Source organism: Periophthalmus magnuspinnatus, chromosome 22, assembly GCF_009829125.3.
Source record: "Periophthalmus magnuspinnatus isolate fPerMag1 chromosome 22, fPerMag1.2.pri, whole genome shotgun sequence".
Classification (NCBI taxonomy): Eukaryota; Metazoa; Chordata; class Actinopteri; order Gobiiformes; family Gobiidae; genus Periophthalmus; species Periophthalmus magnuspinnatus.
Window position 1 is genome coordinate 4,908,146 of NC_047147.1, and position 12,927 is coordinate 4,921,072.

The 12,927-nt window shown below is 38.4% G+C and overlaps 1 protein-coding gene across 2 annotated transcripts; it reads left to right on the top strand.

The window, feature by feature from the left end:
- gyg1a (glycogenin 1a) lies at positions 1 to 12,787 on the top strand. 2 transcript variants are annotated; one of them, XM_033988658.2, is made up of 7 exons: positions 1 to 174; positions 4,346 to 4,481; positions 5,265 to 5,439; positions 6,008 to 6,170; positions 7,561 to 7,687; positions 8,659 to 8,884; positions 11,753 to 12,787. In XM_033988658.2, exons 1-7 carry the CDS (start codon positions 36 to 38, stop codon positions 11,918 to 11,920), a joined length of 1,134 nt encoding a protein of 377 aa, XP_033844549.2. In that variant the 5' UTR covers positions 1 to 35; the 3' UTR covers positions 11,921 to 12,787. The 2 variants fall into 2 exon arrangements, with proteins under 2 accessions (XP_033844549.2, XP_055086908.1); XM_055230933.1 differs by having other exon boundaries at positions 2 to 174; positions 4,349 to 4,481.
- Positions 12,788 to 12,927: the final 140 nt, after the last annotated feature.

Below are 12,927 nucleotides of genomic sequence, written 5' to 3' on the forward strand. Positions count from 1 at the left end.
GTGTCCCTTATCTCGCTGCCCACGTGACCCGGAAAATGCTGGCCTTAATTCCTGTGTTGAATTGCTCGCAGCTGCTGAGCTTGTGCCCTTCGCAGTGCAAGCCTCCCCGCATCATCAGGACCAGGACCCCCACGGCTCGGCTGGACGCTCCCCGCCTCTGCAGCACCATGTCCGGTATGAAAAAACCCTCTGGAGTCGGTGTGGGCTCGGAGGCTGCGTGACGGCCGACTGTGGCGAGATGGCCTCTTCCTAAAAATGACCGCGATATTTGCGCACAGGTGGCCGTGTCGCAGTGGGAAACCGCGTGGGGATGTGTCCCTCAAACCAGCGTGGCGTGGAAAGTTCACGTTTTAGCTAGTGGACACGTTTAAAGTTGTGAATTGAATGTGATGAGAGATAATGCGGCGGTTTGGACCATGGAAACGTAGCGACGTACAACGGCAGAACATCCGTTTAGGAATTTCAAAGTAAAATAAATAAAAATCAGTTTATTCTAATCTCATCTGATTAAAAGTATTTGGGGTTAAACTTTTAATTTGAGGAAAATTATTTTGTAAAATTAAATCTAATAACTGCAACTGTTCTTTTAAAATATGTTTTAGTTTTAGTAATTCAGTTGATTGGGAACAGCGTGTCCATGTGTGACCGTTGAGCCTGTGCCATTTTGAACATGAGTGTAACGGCCAACTGATCAATTCAAACACGATTTACACGGCAAAATGAGCACAAGAAACGCTATTTAGTGCAATAAACTGAAGGAATAAGCAGCATTTTATAATATTTTGCATATATTTGTGGTTTAACGTAGTAAAAATGAGACAATTCAGGTTTAAAAAAAATGAGCTAGCTTGTTAAAAAGTAAAAATTGACCTGTTTTTAAGGCCTTTTTTAACTTGTGTGCTCTGTTAACTCAATCTACCTTGTGTTTAATTAACTAGTTGAAAGAATGAGCACATCTATATGATATTTTTTATAAGTTTGTGGTTTTTGCTTGGCAAAATGAGACAATTCAGTTTTTAAAAATGAGCTAGCTTGTTAAAAAGTCAAAATTAAGGCCTTTTTTAATGTGTGTGTTCTGTTAACTCAATCTACTTTGTGTTAAATTAACTAGTTGATGGAATAAGCAACATTGTATGATATTTTTATGTAATGTTTTAGTGTAGCATAATGGGACAATTCTTACTTACCTACTTTGTTAACTAGTTGCTCAAGTTAAACCGTATTTCACAATCCCCCAGTTACTCCATTAGACTAGGCCTGTTTTATTGCCTTGCACAATTCTTGCATAACCTGTGTCTTGTACCATGTCTTCACAGGAATGGGTCTTTAACTGTCCAAAACCCAAACGGTTTAACACCATTTCTACACAATCCTTTTCCACGGGCTTTTATTGTATGTGTTTCTCACTGTAACTTCCGGTGAGCACGCAGGTGAAATGTGCAAACTTGGCACAGTGGTTCAGTCAGTGCAGACGTGCGCCATCCGCGTGTTTAGCCTCCCCAAGTTTTTTTTTTCTCCATCCACGATTAAGCGACAGACTGTGCGCTCTGTGGGGAGCAGTTGAAGCTCGTTAAAAAAGAAAAGAGTAGAACATGTTGTGTTTAGTCTTAGTTTCCAGTTGCACGTTTTAATCTTAGGCCTAGTACTTCTGCAACTGTTGCTTGGGTAAATTATCAGTGAACCTGTTTGCAGTGCGCACTTATGCAGGATGTTCATATTGGGCTAATTTGTGTAAGCATTTTAAAGCAACACCATGTAACTCTCTGGGAAGGCACCTGAATAAAGGCGAAATTGGAGGAAAAAAAGGGGGGTGGGATCCAAATTGCAGAAAAACTGAGAAAAAACAAATCAAATTTGGGGGGGGGAGTGGAAAATACTGGAGTTGTATTTCTTGTTGCCTCACACTGGCCCTTATCTGACCCCTATAGATAACACCCTGGAAACTTTTTTTTCATGGTGAAACCTTGAAATGAACTTTGCATTGTTGGCATATTCTGGTTTATTCATATTTTTTTTTACATCTTTTGTTTGTCTCAGATGAGGCTTGTCATAAACTAGTGCTTTGTGGGAATAATTGGCTTGTACGTCTCACAGCCAATAGATTAACTGCCAAAATGACTAATTGTGGTTAACCTAGTTTTTCAGCTCACAAAGGTTATTTAAAGCCTGATAAATAAACAGGACATTAATACAATCCAACTTAACTGCTTATAATCAATAGGACTCATAAAGGGTCCATATTATGCTGGTTTAATGTTAACTCATCACAAACAGACCTGAAGTTGTGTTTTTCATTCACACATGTTTAACACACAAACCTTGCAAACTCCCACTGCATGACATTACAAAGTGGAGCAGTGCGTTTTCACTTTCAGAGAAGAACTCTGCCTAAATATGCAGGGTTTGTGTGTTAAACGTGTGAATGAAACAAAACACAACTCCAGGTATGTTTTTGATGAGGTAATAACATTCTAACATGACTTAAAGCCCCTAAGAGTAAATTTTTCTCTAATATAGGACCTTTAATGTGACTGTAGCACGTGTAATGAGTAGAGATGGACCCATCCAGTTCAGTCCTGCTGTATATAAATCAATACGTTAACCTTAAGTGTATCTGCTGATAGATCAGCACACATATTGAAAATGCCTAACTTTTTTTTTTTTTTTTTTTTTTTATGAAAAAGATTCCAATTTCTTTGTTTCAAGTTACTACAAAACAGCTTTGTCTATGTAAGAGTCCAACCACTTTGAGAAGTGCTGGGACTCTAGTCTCAGTTTCCAGATCAGAGCCAATATCACATGCCACATTGGTATTGTACACCCCTGTATTATGTCTAACTTTACTGTGTGTCACCTTATTTAATATTTTGCTGTCCTGTCCAATAAACTTGCGGGCAAAGATTAATGGATGATACTAAAATACTACTGAATTAAAAGTACTAGAATTATAAATCCAGAGCTAGTATTTTTATCCAAGTTGTCACACCTTTCATGCCCACTCAAACGTCCTGGTCCCATCTCGGTGAGAACAGCTGCAGCTCTGCCCCTGCTGTCCTGGAGGGGTTTCCTGTAACCGTGGAAACGGGCATGTTCATTTGGATTTACTGAGCACGCATCAGCAGCAAAACTGTGTTGCATCACGGGCACTTTTAAAGAATAGGTTAAAAGTATTTTTTTAAGTGTGATTTATTGTTTGAGAACATTGAAGTTTTAGTATTATGACACTATTTCAATACTACAGAATAGGCTCGACACAGATTTTTATTTATTTTTTGAAGATATTGTAATTTTAAACACTAAATAATATTTTATTATGCAATATGGTCTTGCCATATTGTTTCTGTTAACTCAAGATCAAACTGTTCAGGAAAGGTCAAAGCATTGATGCTGTATCTGGTTTCAATACTAGTTTTAGTATCCATTTTTTAATTTTTATTTTGACAACCCTAGAACATGGTCGATACATAATATTGAAACTTACTGACTGCCACTAGACCAAGTTACAGATCAGTGGAGAGGATGCCCCACTCTTTGGCATTATGTCAATTGCTCATGTTTATTGCTGATTCTATGGAATAACGCAGACAAGTTACATACTGCACCATATTTCACCCAAAAAGCAGATATTGTAAATTATTGCCCAGCCCGATTTCAAATAAATCTAACTTGATGGAATATGATATACAGCAAGAGGACATTTTGTCCTCCAAGTGTTATAGAAAAAGGAAACATGAATGTGTAAAAAAAATGGACCAAGAGTTGGTTATGGGACAAAAAAAGCCTAGATTGCAATTTTGTTGGTCAGTATTTGTTAACCACGTTATATTGCTTTAAAAACAATTTGCTTTTTTCAAACGTTCGCACATTTCATTACATGTCAGTCAGTGAGGTCTCTGGGCATAACATTTGTGAGCAGATTAATAGTTTTGTCTATTAAAGCGTTCTGATAAAGGGCAGAGGGGAATTGGAGATGGGTAATGCAGCAGGAGGCTGCCCTGTGTGGTCCTATTCACCAGATGAACTGCTGTAGATCATATTACTAAAGTGAGGAGTTCCTTTGCAAAAAAAAAAACCTCAGACTAGATGAGTGCCATTTTAAGTCATTGGAAGCTTGAAGTTTACAGTTTATACACCAGTGTTAAAGTTACTACGAGCAATCTCATTCCATCCTCCCTTGATAAAATCCATTCAACATTGGTTTCATTGGTAATAATATAGAAGAGAAAAATTTGACAATTTTTCAAAATGGAGATATCCTTATGTAATTGAACTCTTCAAATTTAGTCGAAAGAAATTCTGTTGTTGCTACTGTAGTTATAATAGAGCTGCATTTGTCTCTGTCCAGAAGAAGCTTTTGTGACGTTGGCGACATGTGACAGCTACGCCAAAGGAGCCATGGTCCTCGGACAGTCTCTGAGGGACCACCACACGACCAGGAAACTCGTCGCACTCCTTGGACCCCACGTCACAGAGTGCTGCACGTAAGATTCATCAGAATAAGTTTTATTGTCATTGAATAGAGTTCACAAACGAGGAACTTCGGCGGTATGATGCAACATAAAACGATGACTGATAGAAAATCTAAACTATAAGGGCATTAAAATAACAGACTAACTTAAACTTTGGGAAGAGAATGCAAGTTAAAAATGTAACTACAGGTCTATGAATTCCAGTTGATAGCAGAAGGCGGTAGCCTTGTCAAGATGAATTCTTTTGAGTTTTCTGAGATCACAAGTCCTTGAGAATCTGTCTTATTCTGCTCCGGCTAAAGCGTGTGATGGATTCCTAGCACTATGGTTTGGGCAGAACCCAGCACTGAACACACCAAAACAAACATGGTGACACAGACGCACTTCAGCCTATTTTAGAGGAAATATGGACTATTTTGTTTTTGGAAAAAACTTGCAGAGGGAAGTGTTTTATGCATTTGTGAATGGGTAAGACTCATTTCTCTGAACTGGATTTAACTAAATTTGATATTTGTGCTCTGTCTGCTGTTTTGACGCTTCGACCAATCAGTGTGATGTTTTATTTGAAAGCTCTGATCATTGGTTCCTATCGCTTTGTAGCGAGAGCCATCCCAGATTGATGTGCAGAGCTCTGACTAGAGTCCTACATGTCAATCTGGAGAGTCAGGCTAAGAGGGTGATGCTGAGTTTACAGTTCTTAAGTACTCAGTTTGTCATTTTTACTTTCTCCATCATCATCCAGTATTTATGTTGACTACTTCTCACATGTACTGACATGTTTTTAATGTTTTGTAGAGAGGCAATTAAGTCTATTTTCGATGAGGTGTGTGTGGTGAACCTGATCGATTCTGAAGACAAAGCAAACCTGGCCCTGATGAAGCGCCCCGACCTGGGAGTGACGTTTACAAAGCTGCACTGCTGGACCCTCACACAGTACAGCAAGTGTGTGTTTATGGACGCAGACACGATGGTGAGTGAAACTAAATTATGCCCTATGTGAATTCTAAATGCCAATATGGTAGATATCAATTGGGTAAAACTTTTAAAGACAGTAAATGAAGTGTTAATTGTGACTTTCAGAGGGAACTAAGGCCATGTCCTTCTTTGCAGAGGACACACTTCACTGTGATTGGTTGAATTCCCTCATATCATAATGACTGAAATAGGAGTGAGAAAAGTAGATTGCACTATAGTTAAACTGTAGGGTTGGACTAAAAACCTGCTCTGTGCATTTACTCTTCAATTGCATTCTATTGTGTTATTTTTCTAAGTGGTGTAGAAGACATTAAACGTAATGGCAAAGTAAGGATTAAACTTTTTCCATAGTATTTAAACATTTGGTGTTTATCAGTTTCAAATGGGTGCTACCAGCTTACAATAATTCACAAGTTTTTGCCCCAAGTGCCCTTCCTGACCCAACCCTCTTTTAATACAGTTGGGGACCAATGTAAATTCCACTTATAACTACTTCTGAATACATCTCCATAAAACCCAGTAATAAACATGAGCAGTTTGTATAAATGAGCTCTTGTGTCCAGGTGCTGTCAAACATTGATGAGCTCTTTGAGAGGGAGGAGCTGTCAGCAGCTCCGGACCCTGGCTGGCCCGACTGTTTCAACTCAGGAGTCTTTGTTTTCAAACCGTCCGTCGAAACGCATGAGAAACTGCTCACCTTCTGCTCAGAAAATGGCAGCTTTGATGGTAAAAAAACAATCTTGAGCTAAATCCGGTTTGAAGTTGCTTTGAGAAAGTATGACGTTGGTCTGATTTTATTTGGTTAGTGTTACTGGTTTTGAATAGTGAGCCAGTTGCTTTTAGGTTACATTGTTGAAAATGACAAACTGTTTTTTGTTTGACCTTTTGAGGAAATGAATCAGGCTTTTGAGTGAGTTGGCACACCATATCTGAGGGAGCATTATTTCCAAGAGCAAGTCTGGAGTCCACTGGTGGATAATGATCCCCCTCGTTTTGATGGATCACAATCTTCAAATGGCAATGTCCAAAAATATTTCCTGGCCATAAACAATACAAGCTAATAAAACAGTAAAATTAGGTGGTTTAGAGGAAGAAATTTGACTGACAGAAGATTAGCTGTAGATTTAATGATTTAAAAGATCCAAGCATGCGTTGACAATTTGATAAATTGTGCAACCTTTTTATTGATGCATTTTTCTGGCTTGTCTTTCTCTCCAGTTTAAAACACTTTATCCTTCATTGTGTCATTATTTTGTAATCTCAAAATCCAACCAAGTTCGGAGCTAGCTGCAGCTATTGTTTATATCATAATTTAGGCTGTTGGGCCATAGACTCTGGCCAGAATCAGGCATGAGGAGTTTTATATTCATATGCAAGGAAAAAAAACAAAAACGTAAACTGCTATTTTCTATTTCAACAGGTTAGAATGTTTAAGCCGTTTTTTATCATAGACTATGTATAAATGGACAGAGCTAATCTGCTAGCTGTGTTCCAAATAGTAAGTATGGGCGCTTCCGGCTCCAATTCACTTAACACTGAAAAACTGTCACACCTCTCTCTGTAACTGCTGCTGTCAGAGTTGTCATTTTGGTCTGAAATTGTATGATGCTGATGTTTGACTATGTTGTCCCTGAAGTTGCTCCCCATAGTATTAGCAACAGGTTTGATTTGATTCTCAAGGTTTGATTGATTTAACCAGGGCTTGGGCACTTAGCAACGTCAGAGTTGCAGGTGGGAAGGGGCATCTCCTTCAACAGCCTTGCTCCAGATTGGCTCTTCGGTTGCTATGATACTTGCAGTCGGAATACCAAATATGGAAATCTGCTCCAAATTTTCCACTGTAACTGCTCTTGCATCGACGAGCTTCATTTGACTGAAGCCAAATGCTATGAGAGACGTCACACTCAGTTAGTCCACTAGATGATTTATGATCTGATTATTTGCAACAATAATCAGAATCGGAGCCACGACAGCTGGTTTAGGCAATGCAAGTTTATTTATATAGCACAATTCGTACACATGGTAATTCAAAGTGCTTTACGGAATAAGACATTAAAATCACAATACAACAAATCAAATCACAAATAATCACAATTGATGTTTATTTATTTTGCAGGTGGAGACCAAGGTGTCCTGAACAGTTACTTTGACACTTGGGCAACTGCAGACATTTCCAAGCACCTCCCGTTCACCTATAACCTCAGCAGTATCGCCATCTACTCGTATCTACCAGCATTTAAACAGTGAGTCTCCACCCTGGCACCGGGCCAGTTTCACACAATGCGTCAGGATTTCCTTTCATGGATGTTTTGATTCAAATTCTTGCCACTATTTTGATCTGCTTATGTGCAAATAAACCAAGCATAATGGTATGACCACAATTTCTGTACCAGTACATCATTTTTGATAGTTCCAGCAGTTTGTTGTGTTAAAGGGCCAGTACCTGATTTTCGGTTATTCATTTGCATTGCTTTTTTTGTCCAATCAGGCACATTGTTTCCCATGATTCTTGGTGACAAACTGTGACATTATTGCAGACACTTAATGCTCTGTCATGGTGCGTTTTCAAGAATGACATAAAAGCAAGTAGTAGACAGAGATTGTAGAACTATAAGGAAACGACTGTGACATTTTCCCAGGTATTCTGTGTGCTGCTTTACATTGAACTTGGCTGTCCTGGGGCTAAGTGATGGAAATGTGGCTGCCAAACTGTACAAATGGCTTTTCTAAACATCACCCAGTGTGTCTTGCATTTGTGCTCATGGGAAAGATGCTTCACCAACCACACTGACACAACTTTCACTACTGGTTTGTGGGTGAACAATCCATCCACTGAGACAAAGATGGTTTGCAGGAGTATCCATTATAATGGATACTCCAGAATAAAGGCTTGTCAAAAAGTTCTTTATGCAGGTACCAAATGATACTAAAACCAGTTTTAAAATTAGTATTGTGAAAACACCAATTTGAGTAACCAAAGAAATGGCTTGATGCTCAGTACTGGTTTCGGTCACACTGAGTCTTAAGATGATGTAATGTAACTGGCAAAACTAAAAGTTTAAACGTTTCTTTGAACATTACCATGTGGCTTGACACTATTGCACCTTTGATGCTATGAACAGCCTGTTTTTGCTTGTAGAGGTGTATTGTTATAACAGTATCAGAGTATGATCACAGATGTCAAACCTTCAGATGTACATTCTTTGTGTTACAGGTATGGTCACAATGCCAAAGTAGTGCACTTCCTGGGTCAGGTGAAGCCATGGAACTACTCATACGACACTCAGAAGGGAGAGGTCAAAGGTCATTCAGTGTCACAGCAGCCGGGACAACTGCACCCGGACTACCTGCTCCTGTGGTGGCAGCTTTACGCCAAATCTGTGGCCCCTCTTCTCCAGAAGGCCTATGGAAATGTTCCCTTTCATAGTGGCTTTGTCGAGGTAATGCAAATCTGTCTCCATGGAGACAAGTAAGACAAGTTACAAATAGGTTTAATGCCATACAGTGAGACATTCTAGACGAGGCATTAACTTTTGTATTTGCTTGTATCCATGGAGATGTTAAAGTGCTCCTTAAAGTTTCAGGTCTTGTTTGTAAAATAAACTCTGGCCTGTGCTGATAACGTGCCACAGCTGACAGACCTCTGTAAAGTTTTCAAACTCTATGGGGGGAAAAAAATCTTTATAAACTAGACCATATAAGGCCACAAAACAGGAAAACAAAATTTAGTACGTCTTCGTGACAGTGCGCACGTGCTCATGTGGGTGTGTGGTGGGCGGTGAGTTTATTTGGCCTTAGGCAGTGACGACGCTCTGTCGGTGCATGTTTTACCTCACAATAAAAATGTTTATTCCACTTTACAAAAGGGTGATTCAATATTTTTCGGAGGTAGTAATAAAAAGATATTTTTAGTAGTTGAATCACCCCCCTGCAAGTAGTGTACCATATTCAAAGATTTTAATCAACATTTATTTTGATTATACATTTAAGACAATATTTCAACACAAAGTAATAGTAATACTAATAGTAATCAATACTTGCTCAAGTATCTAGTTTTGATACTACTTTTAGTATTGATTTGTATTTGATTTTTGACAGCCGTATTACTTAAGCCATCCTTGTATTTGACCTAATACTCCCATTGATGTCTAAATGAATGAACTGAACCAATCATAACTAAACCCCACGTTTACGAGAATCACTTCACAGGCTGCAGGAAATGTGCAATCCTCTATTTTGTAACAAGCACCAGTCCAACTTTGACTACTTTAAATCAAGTCAAACCAAACCTTCCATATTGTTTAGTATTTGCAAAGAAAATATCTTGTATAACTTGATATTAAGCATATTTTAAATGTAGGTTTCTTATTACTTATGTAGAGCACATTAGGTCTGTCACGATAATTACTATAGTGACGTATCGTTCAGTATATGAAAGCTGGCTTAGTATTGATTGTACATTTTCTTTGCAGTAATTTAGTTGTAGTACAATAAGATTTGAGCTGTAGAAGGTTGAATAAGTGACTTCTATGGGTAATTATTGCTTCATTCTGCTATTTGTTGCAGCTCAGGCCTTTTAATGATGCAGTCTATTTAAAATTGGTTTACTGGGGTCATTCTGCGTGGAATAAAGTAGTTTCAGTATTATTGTAATTGCAGTAAATCTCTGTAGTAATATGTTGTACTTTAAAATGTGCTATCATGGCAGGCCTAGAGCACATACCACAGTGATGTAGAGGGCGTCTATTTATTTTAACTTGGTCACTGCACTCTGCTGTCCTCCCTGTTCGGTCATTTCCTGCCAATTTCCAAACTATATCTGTGCGATGCCCCTTAACACAAACTCTACCAAAGTTTGTATCACAGTTCTACATGTACTGTAAAAGGCTGAAGCACATAGTGAATTAACAATTATTATGTTAAGCTGTTTGAAATCTTGGGTAGAAATGGTGTAGATTTTAATCTTAATTTTATCTTAATTTTAAATTGACGGAAGCTTGGTCTAAGTGTAAGCACTCTCACTATGTGTGTTAAGTTATTTAAAAAGTCAGGGTCATAACCATATCTTTCAAATTAAACAGTGTATATGGTCATTCTTTTGAAGACAATCTTGTTTTAAATAATTTTTGCAGTAAAAAGGAGTTAAATAAGGCATTGTCTATGTGGAGGTCAAACGAGCACAAGGAGCATGAGCAAATTACTGTTGCAAACTTATTTAGTTTATGACAAGGAGATTTTGTAAACAGTGAAAGAATACATGAGGCCTTAGATCAAGTAAACATACTCTTGTCCTTTTGCTCTAGTTCACAGGTAAACTTATTTAAGTGTTGTAAAAGTTCACTTCGCTTCCTGTGTCTCAGGGATATAAAAAGCTCAGATTCCACTGTGGGGAAATGCCAACGAGGCCGAACTTGAGAAAACCAGTCCTTATAAAGTATCGTCTAAACAGTTACAGTAGAGGGGTTTCAGGGCTGTGAACAAGGTGGATCAGTGCTCAAATATAAAAAAAAATACATAATTTTAAAAATTAAAGAAGCCTCTGCCAAGTACATGTTTGTAACTAGATCAGCTCAACACTTCAGTATTGGCTTATGTGGTACATTCTGATGTTCAATCTGCTTGTCAGTGTGTGTATATGTAAAATAAGGGTAGGTTTGCATAACTTAAACATTCATAAACTTGAGCTAAATGTTAATCAAATTACTTTTACTGATAATAAAGGCAGATTGGGATCGAGGCTCTGGAGAATCTTAATAGGCCTATAGATTTTTGGCATATCACCATAACTGAAACTACACTATAAAAGCTCTATAGGGAACAGTTATCCCCCTTTGTCCTTTTTTATGCTGCTAGTTTTCTATTCAAAAAGACTTCCGGGCCAAAAAAAAACTAGAAAAACGAACACATCAAAACCACTGAATACAACATTATCATTTTAAGAGGGGATCTTATAAATATCAAGGTTGTGCAAACTACATTTTTCACTTTCATTAAGCAACTCATTTAGCACTTTTTTGTTTTATTTAGTTTTTTGTTTTTGTTGTAGAATAAATTGAGGTAGTCCAAGAGTTGTAAGAGGGATAGACGCTGGAGTTTATTTGCCATCAGTACAGGACCCAGGACTGAGAGACATGACCCTGAGTAGATTATGGTTGTATTGTCCATTCCAGTCTAGTGCAGTCCAGTGATTTGCCCTCGTTTGAAGGGAGTATTATACCTCTGACAATAACTGACCTGTCAGTGTGGAGCCCTCTCATTTTTACACCTTATTTGACAATTAATCCACTGTTCCTCTTCTCTCTGTTTAGCATAAGGACCATGAACAGACGTCCCACCCGGCAGCCCCCGCCGCCCCCGAACCCCCAAAGCTCTCATCCGAGGAGAGGAAGAAGCGCTGGGAGGCCGGCCAAATCGACTACTTGGGGGACGATTCATTTGCCAACATCGAACGCAAACTAGACACATTTTTAAAGTAGCAGCCAGCACTTAACATGGACATGCTATAGAAACGCTCCTCTGGGGATTTAACACACAACCCTACAGCCAAACACAGGCTTCCGTCCAATTATTCAGTCCATTTCCATCGCATTAAATGACAAATCTGCAATGTAACGGTTGCATTTTGACATATATTTAGAAAGGAGCAATAGCTTGAAACTTTCTTCCCATGAAACCACATTATAAACCATGTTACATTTGCATTACAACGAGAATGCCAACAGTTAACCAGAAGCCAACGTGCAATACTTCTAATTCAAAACTTCTATTCTTTACCAATCCTTAGTCTTCCTATCTAAAATGCCTGTACTCTAGACGTGAATGGAAATACAAACTCATCTTACAATCCTCAGTTTCATGTTAAACTGCTTCCTCTTTGACTCTGGACAATCGCATTTTCTTGCACCTAAAACAAAGCACTTAAGTGTCACTCCACATTTCAGTATCCTTGTGACTTTCAATAATACGTTAAAGTCTTGGTTTATAATTTTTTGTATTTCGTGTTGGTTAAAATGTCCCCATAACTTGTGCATGGTTACATTACAAGCGTCACCTGTCTAGTTAAAGGCTGCCTTATTCCAGTTTACAGACCTCACTGTAGCTGCTTTATAGTGGCTCTAAACCCTGTAATATCCATAGTAGTACTACTACTACTCCTCCTCCAGAAGTGATGTAGGTGATTAAGCCTCAAGCCTCTTACAATAAGTCCCACTGTTTCAGTGAACACTCCTCGACCACACGACCGTCCTGACAAAAATACATGTGCTGCTTGAAAAATATGTAAAATTAGTTGTATTAATTTATGGTCTGAACTGCTGTAAAACTTCCCTGTGGAACTAATAAAATGAGAATTTTGATGTAATATGAAATGTGATTATTATTTTTTTTTAAGTCTTGACAAATTTTTTATTGTACAAAACAAAACAGATTAGTCCTTGTTTAGACCCCAGTTGAAGCCCTTGGGTCCTGTTCAAACTTTAGTAAA

Bases quoted from the DNA above. Each gene is read 5' to 3' on its own strand.
- gyg1a (XM_033988658.2), top strand. From the start codon at position 36: ATGCTGGCCTTAATTCCTGTGTTGAATTGCTCGCAGCTGCTGAGCTTG. The intron at 6,171-7,560 runs GTAAAAAAACAA...TTTATTTTGCAG, and splicing joins AGAAAATGGCAGCTTTGATG to GTGGAGACCAAGGTGTCCTG. The intron at 8,885-11,752 runs GTAATGCAAATC...CTCTCTGTTTAG, and splicing joins TTCATAGTGGCTTTGTCGAG to CATAAGGACCATGAACAGAC.